Source organism: Panulirus ornatus, chromosome 50, assembly GCF_036320965.1.
Source record: "Panulirus ornatus isolate Po-2019 chromosome 50, ASM3632096v1, whole genome shotgun sequence".
NCBI classification, from domain to species: domain Eukaryota; kingdom Metazoa; phylum Arthropoda; class Malacostraca; order Decapoda; family Palinuridae; genus Panulirus; species Panulirus ornatus.
This window is the reverse complement of record NC_092273.1, coordinates 76,352-92,495: the sequence shown is the minus strand read 5'-3', so window position 1 is coordinate 92,495 and position 16,144 is coordinate 76,352. Positions and strand designations below refer to the sequence as shown.

Here is a 16,144-nt window from a genome sequence, read left to right as displayed (position 1 = left end):
TCTTATCCCCTTTGCCTTTGTACAATGGCACTATGCACGCATTCCGCCAATCCTCAGGCACCTCACCATGAGTCATACATACATTAAATAACCTTACTAACCACTCAATAATACAGTCACCCCCTTTTTTAATAAATTCCACTGCAATACCATCCAAGCCTGCTGCCTTGCCGGCTTTCAACTTCCGCAAAGCTTTTACTACCTCTTCTCTGTTTACCAAATCATTTTCCCTAACCCTCTCACTTTGCACACCACCTCAACCAAAACACCCTATATCTGCCACTCTATCATCAAACACATTCAACAAACCTTCAAAATACTCACTCCATCTCCTTCTCACATCACCACTACTTGTTATCACCTCCCCATTTGCGCCCTTCACTGAAGTTCCCATTTGCTCCCTTGTCTTACGCACTTTATTTACCTCCTTCCAGAACATCTTTTTATTCTCCCTAAAATTTAATGATACTCTCTCACCCAACTCTCATTTGCCCTCTTTTTCACCTCTTGCACCTTTCTCTTGACTTCCTGTCTCTTTCTTTTATACATCTCCCACTCAATTGCATTTTTTCCCTGCAAAAATCGTCCAAATGCCTCTCTCTTCTCTTTCACTAATAATCTTACTTCTTCATCCCACCACTCACTACCCTTTCTAATCAACCCACCTCCCACTCTTCTCATGCCAGAAGCATATATATATATATATATATATATATATATATATATATATATTATCCCTGGGGATAGGGGAGAAAGAATACTTCCCACGTATTCCCTGCGTGTCGTAGAAGGCGACTAAAAGGGGAGGGAGCGGGGGGCTGGAAATCCTCCCCTCTCGTTTTTTTTTTTGATTTTCCAAAAGAAGGAACAGAGAACGAGGCCAGGTGAGGATATTCCCTCAGAGGCCCAGTCCTCTGTTCTTAACGCTACCTTGCTAACGCGGGAGATGGCGAATAGTATGAAAGAAAGAAAGATATATATATATATATATATATATATATATATATATATATATATATATATACACACACACAGACATATGCATATATACACATGTACATAATTCATACTGTCTGCCCTTATTCATTCCTGTCGCCCCCCCACCACACATGAGATGACAACCCCCTCTCCCTGCATGTGCGCGAGGTAGTACTAAGAAAGGACAACAAAGGCCACATTCTTTCACACTCAGTCTCTAGATGTCATGTATAATGCACCGAAATCACAGCTCCCTTTCCACATCCAGGCCCCACAAAACTTCCGATGGTTTACCCCAGACGCTTCACATGCCTTGGTTCAATCCACATCGTTCCAATGCACTCTATTCCTTGCACGCCTTTTACCCTCCTGCATGTTCAGGCTCCGATCACTCAAAATCTTTTTCACTCCATCTTTCCACCTCCAATTTGGTCTCCCACTTCTCCTCGTTCCCTCCACCTCTGACACATATATCCTCTTGGTTAATCTTTCCTCACTCATTCTCTCCATGTGACCAAACCATTTCAAAACACCCTCTTCTGCTCTCTCAACCACACACTTTTTATTACCACATATCTCTCTTACCCTTTCATTACTTACTTGATCAAACCACCTCACACCACATATTGTCCTCAAACATCTCATATCCAGCACATCCATCCTCCTCCACACAACTCTATCTATAGCCCACTCCTCACAACCATATAACATTGTTGGAACCACTATTCCTTCAAACACCCATTTTTGCTTTTCAAACAACATTAATATTAATGATAACTTTTTTGAACATACTTACCATTTCCTGCATTAGCGAGGTAGCATTCAAGAATAGATGACTAAGCCTTAGAGAGAAAACCCCCTCACTTGGCCCCTATCTCTGTTCCTTCTTTTGGAAAAGTAAAACTGGAGGGGAGGGCACCCAGGTTTCTTTCTTCAAACATATTACCTATAACTCCTTTATTCTCATCTTGGTTACATCCACACAGCCTTCAAGCAGGATGAGCACTGCCCACCTGACATCCCAATTTACTTGCCCCTCAACCCTACTGAACCTAATAACCTTGCTCTTATTCACATTTACTCTCAACTTTCTCCTTTCACACACTTCTATAAACTCAGTCACCAACTTCTGTAGTTTCTCACCCAAATCAGCCACCAGAGCTGTATCATCGGTGAACAACAACCAACTCACTTCCCAGGCCCTCTCATCCACAACGGACTGCATAGTCGCCCCTCTCTCCAAAACTCTTGCACTTACCTCCCTAACCATCCCATCCATAAACAAATTAAACAACCATGGGGATATCACACAGCCCTGCCGCAGACCGACCTTCACTGGGACCCAAACTCTCTCCTCTTTTCCCACTCATACACATGCCTTACATCCTCAGTAAAAACTTTTAACTGCTTCAAGCAGCTTACCTCCCACACCATATACTCTTAAGACCTTCCACAAAGCATATCTATCAACCATATCATATACCTTCTCCAGATCCATAAATGCTACATACAAATACATCTGTTTTTCTAAGTATTTCTCACACACATTCTTCAAAGCAAACACCTGATCCACATATCCTCTACCAATTCTGAAACCACAAAGCTCCTCCTGAGTCTGGTACTCTAGACATGCCTTCACCTTCTCAATCAATACCCTCCCATACAATTTCCCAGGAATACTCAACAAACTTATGTATCACAAATAACAAAAAGGAGCACAGCTTGTGCTACTAATTGTAGCACAGCTTGGAGGCTGTAGGAACCCCATAAAAGGGTCCTGGGATTATTTGATATATAATGAATCATTTACACAGATAAGCAAGTATAGCATACAAATTAATACTTGGAGGTGAATTTTTTAGAATATCATAAAACATAATAATCTATATACATATCATGCAAGTAATGATACTAACAGTGAAAACTTACTAAGATATCTCTTCCTTGCCAAGGTGGAAGAGTATGTCAGTGGCAGTCAGAGCCACAACGACACCTTCAATGTCCAAAAGGGCAGGATCACTCGCACATGTAACATTTCCATTCACAGAATAAGGTGGAGTTGGATACATCATGGGGGAACAAACATCACGACTGGATGGCACAAGTATTACCTGTGTCAATAAGCTGCAAAAGAAGTTTCCATTAACTTTTGAACAGTTGAAATATATGAATTACCTGTGAGATTAGTGATACTGTTGTTTTTTAACTAAACTGTTCATGAACAATATTCATACTGACTTCAGATTTCTACCAATAACTTACAAACCTGTTGCAATGTTAATAAAATGATAGGTCTATTTCACATAATGGAAAATATTACACATCAAAGTTCAATGGCATGGTATTACTTTGACATCTCTGAGAAAAGTAAATCCTTTTAAGCTGGTACTCTAATCCTAAGCTGGATGCCATTCAGTACAATTGACCTAACACATCTTTCTCATTATAGGGGGGGGGGGATATAAATGCACAAACATTTATTTTTGTTACAGAGACTACACCTAACCTCAGTTTACATAAGTAACAAAGGTTACACATCCTTCTGAAAAAAATACAAAGAAATATAGAGGAATTCAAACAGCAACAATCCATTGGGTCTTTTTGAGGCTGTTTGTGATAGTGGAGGATAATAAAATCTTAAAGATTAGTGTTGTAAAAGTTTGGAGGCAAACACATAATTTTGGCTAAGAAGGCATAAATAATGTGAATTATGGACTTGAAGCAAAGTATTCACCATGCTTGTTCTTAAACATATCTATAATACTGCTTTCAACAACTCTAACTGGCAAATCATTCCACATGTAACAAACCCTGTTGATAAAAAGTACTTCATCTCACAAAAGGTAAAAACGTTTGCCCACGAGTCTGTGTCCATTAGTATGAATGTAATCGTATGAATCAAGTTTTAAGTAACTTGATAGATCAAGACAAAGCCAGATCACCTCTTAAACCCCTCTTTTCTAAGCTAAAATAGATTGAAGTCATTTAATATGCTCTTGTAGAATTTTTTTTCAGTCCAGGAATCATCTTGGTAGCTCAACACTGTACCCTTTCCACTCTGTCTCTTTTTAGGTTGGGTTACCAAAACTGAACACAACATCCAAGATGTGGGTTAATCAATGAACTGTAAAGAGTAAGGATGATTTCCCTGGACGTAAAATTTGAAGGCCCTACCCGTGGAGCTAAGAATTTTGCTCACTCTTTTCACAGCTTCTGTGCTTTACTTACTTGGTTGTAAGTCATTAGAGATTATTACAAGCAAATGTTTTTCTTTGTTTACCTTTTGCAGTTCAACAGAACTTGTACTGTAGCTTGCCTTTTAGTTTTTACAACTGATATGTAACACTTTGCACTTATTGATTTTAAAATTCATATGCCACCCATGAGCCCAATCCATGTCTGTCTATGTCAGTTTGGAGCTGCAGATGTTCATGTTCATTTGTAGATTTATTTTTCAGCTTTGAATCATCAAAAAATTTTGATATCCTCCAATGCATCCCATATCATTAACATATATCCTTGTAGCATTCCACTTGGTACATCTAACCATTCTGAGATGTGACCATCAATCACATCTGTTTGTTTATGGCCAGTCAACCAATTTTTTATCCACTAAAGTTCAACCCCATCAATGCCATACGACTTAATTTTAGCTAGTAACCTTTGATGCGGAATCTTATCAAAAGCTCTTTGAAAATCTAGGTAGATAACATCAACTGCTTTACTTTCATTCTATATGATTATACCATAAAAGCACATTTGTCACGATTTGAGTGATTCATTGAAAACCACACTAAAAACTGTTTACTGAGTGGTGACCCCTCCAAATGGGTTACAATTCTATCTTTAAAGATGGTTTCCATAAGCTCTCCAAATACAGGTGTTAAACTAATGATAATTTCTGGGCAGTGGCTTATTACCTTTGTTGAATATCAGTGTTACAATGCACTTTCTGTTCATCTGGAACTTTTCCCATTGCAAGCGACTAATTGAAAAGGGCTTAGGGCTTAATCATTTCATTTTTTGCCTCTTTCATTGTTCTCGGATAAAACTTATCAGGGTCTGCCATTTTACTTATATCCTTCCGTTTATTGCCAAAGGTATATCTCCAGCTTTTATGTAAATTTGTTGAATAACTTTCCCCTCTCTTATCAATGAAACATGATTTGGGAAATGGGTTGTCTTCGATTGCAAATACAGGCCATATTTTAACCCTGTAAGTGATAGGAATACTAAAAGCTTATATATCAGTTACATACTTGACATTCTTCATGAGATGGTACTCTTCAAACCAGTATGGCTCAACTTAGCAAATCTGAGGGTCTTTGATGAGACAACGACTCATGCTTCAGAGCATCAGAACAGATAACACACTGCCTCTCCTGCCCAAAAACGGAATTTTAGTACTGTCTCTAGGAGTACTGAAGTGACAACATAGAACACAACCACTCTGCTATGGTGACCCAAATGTGTGTATACAATATTCTTACTGTAAGTTAAGTCAAATTCATTAGCTTATAACATGGCACTTTTTTTTACAGGAGATTTCTTTGCTTAAAAGATGGTTGGCTGTTTCGCTCACACGATTTTCTACTTGCAATATGAATTAGGGGTCAGAAATAAGAGACATACTTAAAGAAATAGAAGGATTTCTATGTGGCATTTATGGATCTGGAGAAAGCATATGATAGGGTTGCCTTGTGGAAGGTTTTAAGAATATATGGTGTGGAATAAAAGCTTCTAAATGCAACGAGAAGTTTTTATACGTGTAAGGTGTGTGTATGAGTAGGAAGAGAGGATAGCAAGTGGCTCCAAGTGAAGGTTGGTCTGAGTGATGTCACCACGGTTACTTAATTTGTTCAAGAATTGGGTGGTGATGAAGGTAAATGCAAGTCTTGGAGAGAGGGGAGAGTATGCACTCTGTAGGGAATGACAGGGCCTTAGAAGTGCCAGATGTTGTTTGCTGAAGTCACACTTCTTGTGGGAGATCTGAGTTAGAAATTGCAGAGGTAGGTGACTGAGTTTGGAAGGAGGAGGAAGCTGAAAGTAAATGCAAATAAAAGCACGTTTATTAGGTTCAGCAAGGTAAAGGGACATGCTAGCTGGGGTGTGAGTGAGAAAGGAGAAAATTTAGAAGAAGCGAATTGTTTTTGATACCTACGACTGGACATGGCAGCAAATGGAATAATAGAAGTGGAAGTCAGTCATAGGGTTGGTGAGGGTCAAAGGTCTTGGTAGCACTGAAGATTATTTGGAAAGAAAGGTTATCTGGGAGGGCAAAAATGGGTATGTTTTAAAGAATAGTAGTCCCATCAATGTTGCATGGATGCAAGGCATTGGCTATATATGAGGATGTGTAGAAGAGTGTAGATGTGTAAATCTGAAATCAAATATCTGAGGTGGTGGTCAAATAAGTAATAAAAGGGTATGGGAGGGGTGTGATAATAAAAATAGTGTTGTGAGAGCTGAAGAGGGTGTGATGAAATGGTTTGGACATATGGAGAAAATGAGACACGAGAGGCTGAAAGTGGATATGTGTCAGAAATAGAGGGGACAAGGAAAAGGGGAGAGACCAAAGTGGAGATGGGAGGATGGAATGATCAAGATTTTGAGTAACTGGGACCTGAACATGTGTGCATGTGTGTGTGTGTGTGTGTATGTGTGTGTGTGTGTAAGGCATGCATAAGATAGAGTGAATTGGAAGAATACATTGTACAGGGATTGACACACTGCCAATGAACTGAATCAGGGCATATTATGAAGTGAAAGGAAACCATGGAAAGGTCTATGGGGCTTGATTGTGGATAAGGAGCTGTGGTTTCAGTGCATGGCAGCACATGATAGGGAATGGAAACACCAATGAAGTACAAAAAAAGACAAAAAAAATATTGAATTTCTAAACATAAGGGAAAATAAAGAAACAAAGAAGAATGAATAATCTTTAGTCTTACTTTTCTACTAAAGAAGTAATGATTCGTAAACAGCGACTAAATACAGCCTCATGGGTTTCCTTGAGTTCACTGCTGGTAACTAATGGATGAGTAGCATCAAGGAAGGGACCCAAAAGGACCAGTAGGTGTGGTGGATTCTCATGCACAGCAGTCAACAAATCCGTCAAGGGCTCATACAGGAGGTTCTCCGTTGTTGTAAAAGGTCCACAGGCCACCACAATTTGTACTGGTCCTGTTTACAAGTAATAGTTCATGTAACATAAGAAGAATACACATATCCACCTCAACTCTGCCTTAATTTGATAAACCTACTTCAGGAGTATGGGAAATTCTATCTTAGTAAGCACCACTTCATGAGACTTACATCACATATGTAAATGTGCTGGTTGTCTTATCCTCACAAGCTGTGTATTATTTTTGATGTCAACATTATATGCAAAGAAAACTAAAGAATATGAGGCTCTAACAGATCATACATAATTTACTTGGAAAGTGCTGAAATTTCATAAAGAATAAAACATTAAAAATTACTAGCCTTAACCCTTTCACTGAACATTCATGAGAAATGATCCTACCAGTATGCATGGGGTAATCTGAACATAATATCTATGTATTCATTATGAGTAAAGAAAATGCCGAAAAAAGTACTATCTATGGTGGTCTAGCAGAGTGTTGAATGGAAGGGGAAGGTGTGTGAGGACAACATGGTGGCTACATGTTTCCTTGAAGGTACAATAATGGTGGTTTTTTCCAGGCTCATTATCAGAATATACATGGAACCATGGAAGCAGAAGTGAATTACAGGGTGGGGGAGGGGGCGAAAGTTCTGGAAGTGTTGAAAAATGTGTGGAAGGCAAGAACATTATCTTGGGAAGGAAAAATGGGTATGTTTGAAGAAACAGTGGTTCCAACAATGTTATATGGTTGCGAGGCATGGGCTATAGATAGAGTTGTGTGGAGGAGGGTAGAAGTGTTGGAAATGACATGTTTGATGACAATATGTGGTGTGAGGTGGTTTGATTAAGTAATGAAAAGGTAAGAGAGATGTGTGGTAATAAAAAGAGTGTGGTTGAGAGAGCAGAAGAGGGTGTTTTGAAATGGTTTGGTCACATGGAAAGAATGAGTGAGGGAAGATTGACAATGAGGATATATGTGTCAGTAGTGGAGGGAACAAGAAGTGGGAGACCAAACTGGAGGTTGAAGGATGGAGTGAAAAAGATTTTGAGTGATCGGGGCCTGAACATGCAGGAGGGTGAAAGGTGTGTAAGGAATAGAGTGAATTGGAACGATGTGGTATACTGGGGTTGACGTGCTGTTAATGGATTGAATCAGGATATGTGAAGCGTCTGGGGTAAACCATGGAAAGTTTTGTGGGGTCTGGATGTGGAAAGGGAGCTGTGGTTTCGGTGCATTATAAATGACAGCTAGAGATTGAGTGTGAACAAATATGGCCTTTGTTGTCTTTTCCTAGCGCTACCTTACGCGCATATGGGGGGGAGGGGGGTGTCATTTCATGTGTGGCAGGGTGGTGACAGGAATGAATAAAGGCAGCAAGTATGAATTATGATGTGTATATATGTATATGTCTGTGTATGTATATATATGTATACGTTGAAATGTACAGGGATGTATATGTGTGTGTGTGTGTGGACATGTATATATATACATGTGTATGTGCGTGGGTTGGGCCATTTCTTTCGTCTGTTTCCTTGCACTACCTCACTAACGCAGGAGACAGCGACAAAGTATGATAAAATAAAAAATACTCTAATCATACATATTAAAAAAATCTGGAGCAAGCATATGATGGGATTGGTAGGGATACTTTGTGGAGGTTATTACAAATACTTGTCTTGGAAGAAAAGCTACTAAAACAGCGAGGAACTTTCAGTTAGAGTACAGCACATGAGAGTAGAAACAGAGCGGGGTAAATGGTTCCAGATGAATTATGATATGAGTGTGTGATATTCCCATGGCTGTGTGATCTATTTATGGATGAAGGAAGTGAGGGACATTAGCGTGAGTCTTGGAGAGAGGAGCAGGTCTGCAGTCTGTTGGGAATTGGACAACCGAGGAGGCCAATCACTTAATGTTTGCTAATAACATGGTTCTAGAGGCAGATCAGGGAGATAAACTGCAGAGGCTGGTTTCTGACTTTAGAAGAAAGATGAGAATGTATATAAAAAAAAATAGAGTAAAGTTTAGCCAGGGAAAGAGAAATTTGAATGGAGAAAACCTCAGGGAAGTGGACTGTTTTAGATACTTGGGAGGTCATGGCAGCAGATGGAACCATGGAAGTTAAGTAATCCACAAGCAGTTAAGAGAGCCAAGGTCCTACGTCCAATGAGCAATGTTTGGAAAGAGGGCAAAGATGGGTGTCTCATGGTTTAGTAGTCTCATTGGCATTTTATGGTTGCAAGGCATGGAAAGGTCTGTGGGGCCTAGATGTGGATAGAGTTGTGGTTTCAGTGCATTACACATGACAGCTAGAGACTGAGTGTGAATGAATGTGGCCTTTCTTGTCTGTATTTCTGGTGCTACCTTGCTTACGCAGGGGGTGGTGATGCTGTTTCCTGTGGGGTGGGGTGGTGCAAGGAATGGATGAAGGCAAGCAAGTATGAATATGTACATGTGTACATATGTATATGGCTGTGTATGTATATGTATATGTTTTTTTTTTTTTTGCTTTGTCGCTGTCTCCTGCATTTGCGAGGTAGCGCAAGGAAACAGACGAAAGAAATGGCCCAACCCACCCCCATACACATGTATATACATACACGTCCACACACGCAAATATACATACCTACACAGCTTTCCATGGTTTACCCCAGACGCTTCACATGCCCTGATTCAATCCACTGACAGCACGTCAACCCCGGTATACCACATCGATCCAATTCACTCTATTCCTTGCCCTCCTTTCACCCTCCTGCATGTTCAGGCCCCGATCACACAAAATCTTTTTCACTCCATCTTTCCACCTCCAATTTGGTCTCCCACTTCTCCTCGTTCCCTCCACCTCCGACACATATATCCTCTTGGTCAATCTTTCCTCACTCATTCTCTCCATGTGCCCAAACCATTTCAAAACACCCTCTTCTGCTCTCTCAACCATGCTCTTTTTATTTCCACACATCTCTCTTACCCTTACGTTACTTACTCGATCAAACCACCTCACACCACACATTGTCCTCAAATATCTCATTTCCAGCACATCCACCCTCCTGCGCACAACTCTATCCATAGCCCACGCCTCGCAACCATACAACATTGTTGGAACCACTATTCCTTCAAACATACCCATTTTTGCTTTCCGAGATAATGTTCTCGACTTCCACACATTCTTCAAGGCTCCCAGGATTTTCGCCCCCTCCCCCACCCTATGATCCACTTCCGCTTCCATGGTTCCATCCGCTGCCAGATCCACTCCCAGATATCTAAAATACCTTACTTCCTCCAGTTTTTCTCCATTCAAACTTACCTCCCAATTGACTTGACCCTCAACCCTACTGTACCTAATAACCTTGCTCTTATTCACATTTACTCTTAACTTTCTTCTTTCACACACTTTACCAAACTCAGCCACCAGCTTCTGCAGTTTCTCACATGAATCAGCCACCAGCGCTGTATCATCAGCGAACAACAACTGACTCACTTCCCAAGCTCTCTCATCCACAACAGACTTCATACTTGCCCCTCTTTCCAAAACTCTTGCATTCACCTCCCTAACAACCCCATCCATAAACAAATTAAACAACCATGGAGACATCACACACCCCTGCCGCAAACCTACATTCACTGAGAACCAATCACTTTCCTCTCTTCCTACACGTACACATGCCTTACATCCTTGATAAAAACTTTTCACTGCTTCTAACAACTTGCCTCCCACACCATATATTCTTAATACCTTCCACAGAGCATCTCTATCAACTCTATCATATGCCTTCTCCAGATCCATAAATGCTACATACAAATCCATTTGCTTTTCTAAGTATTTCTCACATACATTCTTCAAAGCAAACACCTGATCCACACATCCTCTACCACTTCTGATACCACACTGCTCTTCCCCAATCTGATGCTCTGTACATGCCTTCACCCTCTCAATCAATACCCTCCCATATAATTTACCAGGAATACTCAACAAACTTATACCTCTGTAATTTGAGCACTCACTCTTATCCCCTTTGCCTTTGTACAATGGCACTATGCACGCATTCCGCCAATCCTCAGGCACCTCACCATGAGTCATACATACATTAAATAACCTTACCAACCAGTCAACAATACAGTCACCCCCTTTTTTAATAGATTCCACTGCAATACCATCCAAACCTTCTGCCTTGCCGGCTTTCATCTTCCGCAAAGCTTTTACTACCTCTTCTCTGTTTACCAAATCATTTTCCCTAACCCTCTCACTTTGCACACCACCTCGACCAAAACACCCTATATCTGCCACTCTATCATCAGACACATTCAACAAACCTTCAAAATACTCACACCATCTCCTTCTCACATCACCACTACTTGTTATCACCTCCCCATATACATATGTATATGTATATATGTTAATATGTATATGTACTTGTATGGGTGTGTATGTATATATGTGTATATGAGTGGCTGGGTCTTTCTTTCTTTGTTTCCTGGGGCAAACTCACTGACCCGGGGGACAGCGATCAAGTACAAAAAAAAAAAAAGAAAAAAAGGAATAAATATATACATATTTTTTCATGCATTTTTGCCATTTCCTGCATTAGCAAGGAAGTGTTAAGAGCACAAGACTGAGCCTAAGAGGGAAAATCCTCATTGGGGAAGAGCAGTGTGGTTTCAGAAGTGGTGAAGGATGTGTGGATCAGGTGTTTGCTTTGAAGAATGTATGTGAGAAATACTTAGAAAAACAGATGGATTTGTTAATAGCATTTATGGATCTGGAGAAGGCATACATGATAGGGTTGATAGAGATGCTTTGTGGAAGGTACTATGAGTATATGGTGAGGGAGGTAAGTAGCTAGAAGCAGTGAAAAGTTTTTATCAAGGATATAAGGACTGTGTACGAGTAGGAAGATATCAGAGTGATTGGTTCCCAGTGAATGTCGGTTTGCAGAAGAGGTGTGTGAAGTCCCCATGGTTGTTTAATTTCTTTATGGATGGGGTTGTTAGGGAGATAAATACAAGAGTTTTGGAGAGAGGGGTGAGTATGCAGTTTATGTGGATGAAAGGGCCCGGGGAGTGAGTCAGTTCTTGTTTGCTGATGATACAGCTCTGGTGGCTGATTCGGGCGAAAAACTGCAGAGGTTGGAAAATGAGTTTGGAAAAGTGTGTGAAAGGAGAGAGTTGAGAGTAAATGTAAATAAGAGCAAGGTTATTAGGTTCAGTAGGGTTGAGGGACAAGTCAATTGGGAAGTAAGTTTGAATGGTGAAAAACTGGAGGAAGAGAAGTGTTTTAGATATCTGGGAGTGGACTTAGCAGCGGATGGAACCATGGAAGCGAAAGTGAGTCACAGGGTCAGGGAGGGGGCGAAGGTTCTGGGAGCAATGAAGAATGTGTGGAAGGAGAGAACATTATCTCGGAGAGCAAAAATGGGTGTGCTTGAAGTAATAGTAGTTCCAACAATGTCATATGGTGTGGGATATATGTGTCAGAGGTAGAGGGAACGAGAAGCAGGAGACCAAATTGGAGGTGGAAGGATGGAGTGAAAAGGATTTTGAGCGATCTGGGTCTGAACATGCAGGAGGGTGAAAGGAGTGCAAGGAATAGAGTGAATTGGAATGATGTGGTATACCAGGGTTGATGTGCTGTCAATGGACTGAACCAGGGCATGTGAAGCATCTGGGGTAAACCATGGAAAGTTCTGTGGGGCCTGAATGTGGATAGGGAACTGTGGTTTCAGTGCAATACACATGACAGCTAGAGGGTGAGTGTGAAAGCATGTGGCCTTTCCATGATTTACTCCAGAAGCTCCATATGCCTTTGACAGCACGTCCACCCCCATATACCACATCCTTCCAATTCACTCTATTCCTTGCATGTCTTTCACCCTCCTGTATGTTCAGGCACTGATCGCTCAAAATCCTTTTCACTCCATCCTTCCACCTCCAATTTGGTCTCCTGCTTCTCGTTCCCTCTACCTCTGACACATATATCCTCTCTGTCAATCTTTCCTCACTCATTCTCACCATGTGACCAAACCATTTTAACACATCCTCTTCTGCTCTCTCAACCACACTCTTTTTATTACCACACATCTCACCCTTTCATTACTTACTCGATCAAACCTTCTTACACCACATATTGTCCTCAAACATGTCATTTCCAACACATCTACTCTCCGCACAACCCTATCTATTGCCCATGCCTTGCAACCATATAACATTGCTGGAAACACCATTCCTTCAAACATACCCATTTTTGCTCTCCGAGATAACGTTCTCGCCTTCCACACATTCTTCAATGCTCCCAGAACCTTTGCCCCCTCCCCCACCCTGTGACTCGCTTCTGCTTCCATGGTTCCATCCATTGCTAAATCCACTCGCAGATATCTAAAACACTTCACTTCCTCCAGTTTTCTCCATTCAAACTTACCTCCCAATGAACTTATCCCTGAACCTAATAACCTTGCTCTAATTCACATTTACTCTCAGCTTTCTTCTTTCACACACTTTACCAAACTCAGTCACCAACTTTTACAGTTTCTCACCCGAATCAGCCACCAGTGTTGTATCATCAGCAAACAACATCTGACTCACTTCCCAAGCCCTCTCATCTACAACAGACTGCATACTTGTCCCTCTCTCCTAAACTCTTGCATTCACCTCCCTAACAAATTAAACACCCATGGAGACATCACGCAGGAAAAATAAGAAACAGCCCTACCTTAAGCAAATTCTCATCATATGCACTCGCAGGAAAGTAGGCATTACCATTAATAATTTTGATGGTACAGATGAGGGAATGGCCTCATTCACTCATATCCATTCAGGAATGATATCAATAGTAAAACCTTCTGAAAGGTTTAATTTCATTTCAACTGCACATCAAATACTTTCAAGGATAAAATAAATATTCAACACTCTGAAACACCCCATATGTCTGTGATGCACTAAATAAAAAAAATCAAAAAACATATGTATACCTTATGCTGGTTTCAAAGGTTATCTATAACCCTGCAGGCCTGCTTGGAACCAAACTGCTTTGTGGTCGACCTACTCAGGCCATAGCCTGAGGGCCTAGACAACCACCACATCCTAGTTGCTTTGGCACATTTTGAATGAGCCTTTTTGAAATTTCTTTCCTGTACAATTGACAATGTTTCCCATGGTTAAAGACAATGTATAAAACAATTCTGGCCTCTAGACATTTAAGGTATTACTTGTACTGAGCTCATTCCATATTTTGATTTCAATGATAATATTCTAGTCTCCCATGACTGTTATGCAAAGATGGAAGTGTATTATGAGTTAAAGATGGGAAGTATGTCTTACAAGGGATCAATCCCCACCACCCTCCTCCTTCCTCCCACTGAAATCCTCTCTGGGTCAATCCCCACCATCCTTTCCTTCCTCCCACTGAGATCCTCTATGAGTCAATCCCCACCATCCTCCTCCTTCCTCCCACTGAAATCCTCTCTGGGTCAATCCCCATCCTCCTCCTCCTTCCTCCCACTGAGATCCTCTCTGGGTCAATCCCCACCACCCTCCTCCTTCCTCCTACTGAAATCCTCTCTGGGTCAATCCCCACCACCCTCCTCCTTCCTCCCACTGAAATCCTCTCTGGGTCAATCCCCACCACCCTCCTCCTTCCTCCTACTGAAATCCTCTCTGGGTCAATCCCCATCCTCCTCCTCCTTCCTCCCACTGAAATCCTCTCTGGGTCAATCCCCACCACCCTCCTCCTTCCTCCTACTGAAATCCTCTCTGGGTCAATCCCCATCCTCCTCCTCCTTCCTCCCACTGAAATCCTCTCTGGGTCAATCCCCACCACCCTCCTCCTTCCTCCTACTGAAATCCTCTCTGGGTCAATCCCCACCATCCTTTCCTTCCTCCCACTGAGATCCTCTATGAGTCAATCCCCACCACCCTCCTCCTTCCTCCCACTGAAATCCTCTCTGGGTCAATCCCCATCCTCCTCCTCCTTCCTCCCACTGAAATCCTCTCTGGGTCAATCACCACCATCCTCCTCCTTCCTCCCACTGAAATCCTCTCTGGGTCAATCCCCACCATCCTTTCCTTCCTCCCACTGAGATCCTCTATGAGTCAATCCCCACCACCCTCCTCCTTCCTCCCACTGAAATCCTCTCTGGGTCAATCCCCATCCTCCTCCTCCTTCCTCCCACTGAAATCCTCTCTGGGTCAATCACCACCATCCTCCTCCTTCCTCCTACTGAAATCCTCTCTGGGTCAATCCCCATCCTCCTCCTCCTTCCTCCCACTGAAATCCTCTCTGGGTCAATCCCCACCATCCTCCTCCTTCCTCCCACTGAAATCCTCTCTGGGTCAATCCCCACCATCCTCCTCCTTCCTCCCACTGAAATCCTCTCTGAGTCACTTTTTCTTCACCTTTCACCTGCTATTCTTCTTAACTTTCCTCACCAGCTGATACAGTGGATGATAAGTGTGCCTTCTCAAAGCAATGTCATCTCTCAATCTTAACAATATTGGGTAGAGTCAGAGCATTCATAACCTGTGAGGCTGAGGGACATGCTTTACCCAGTACAAACAGGGGTGTTGATTTTTTTTTTATACCTGCCACACAATGGAAGAAACCACTAGAGGTATCAATATCACCAAAATCAGCTGGCAATATAAGCAGAAGTGGGCAAAGCTAAAACAATGATGCTGACAGTCATCCTCAAAAGAAAAAATCACATGATGATAGATGCCATTTGTGGGATAAAGTCCTTTTCAGCTCAATAAACACTGAATCATGTTGATATCTAAATCTATCACTCATATCCAGGCTAGCATCCATGCATAAGCCCACATGAGACCCTGGAGGACTGATGAAATTTGTGGTTCTACATAATATCTGGGGAAAGGGGAGAAAGAATATTTCCCATGTATTCCTCATGTGTCGTAGAAGGCGACTAAAGGGGATGGGAGCGGGGGCTAGAAACCCTCCCCTCCTTGTATTTCAACTTTCTAAATGGGGAAACAGAAGAAGGAGTCACGGGGGAGTGCTCATCCTCCTCGAAGGCTCAGATTGGGATGTT

General features: G+C 41.7%; 1 protein-coding gene across 2 annotated transcripts in view; it reads right to left on the bottom strand.

Annotated features, from left to right (window-relative positions):
- Window positions 1–16,144, bottom strand: part of PolA2 (DNA polymerase alpha subunit B) — a 77,435-nt gene that overhangs the window by 37,751 nt on the left and 23,540 nt on the right. For both annotated transcript variants that reach the window (XM_071691015.1, XM_071691016.1), the window contains exons 5-6: window positions 6,930–7,161; window positions 2,908–3,102 (exon numbers count right to left, since the gene is read on the bottom strand). In XM_071691015.1, the coding sequence (XP_071547116.1) occupies window positions 2,908–3,102; window positions 6,930–7,161 (427 nt within the window). The remainder of the gene's footprint in view (window positions 1–2,907; window positions 3,103–6,929; window positions 7,162–16,144) is intronic.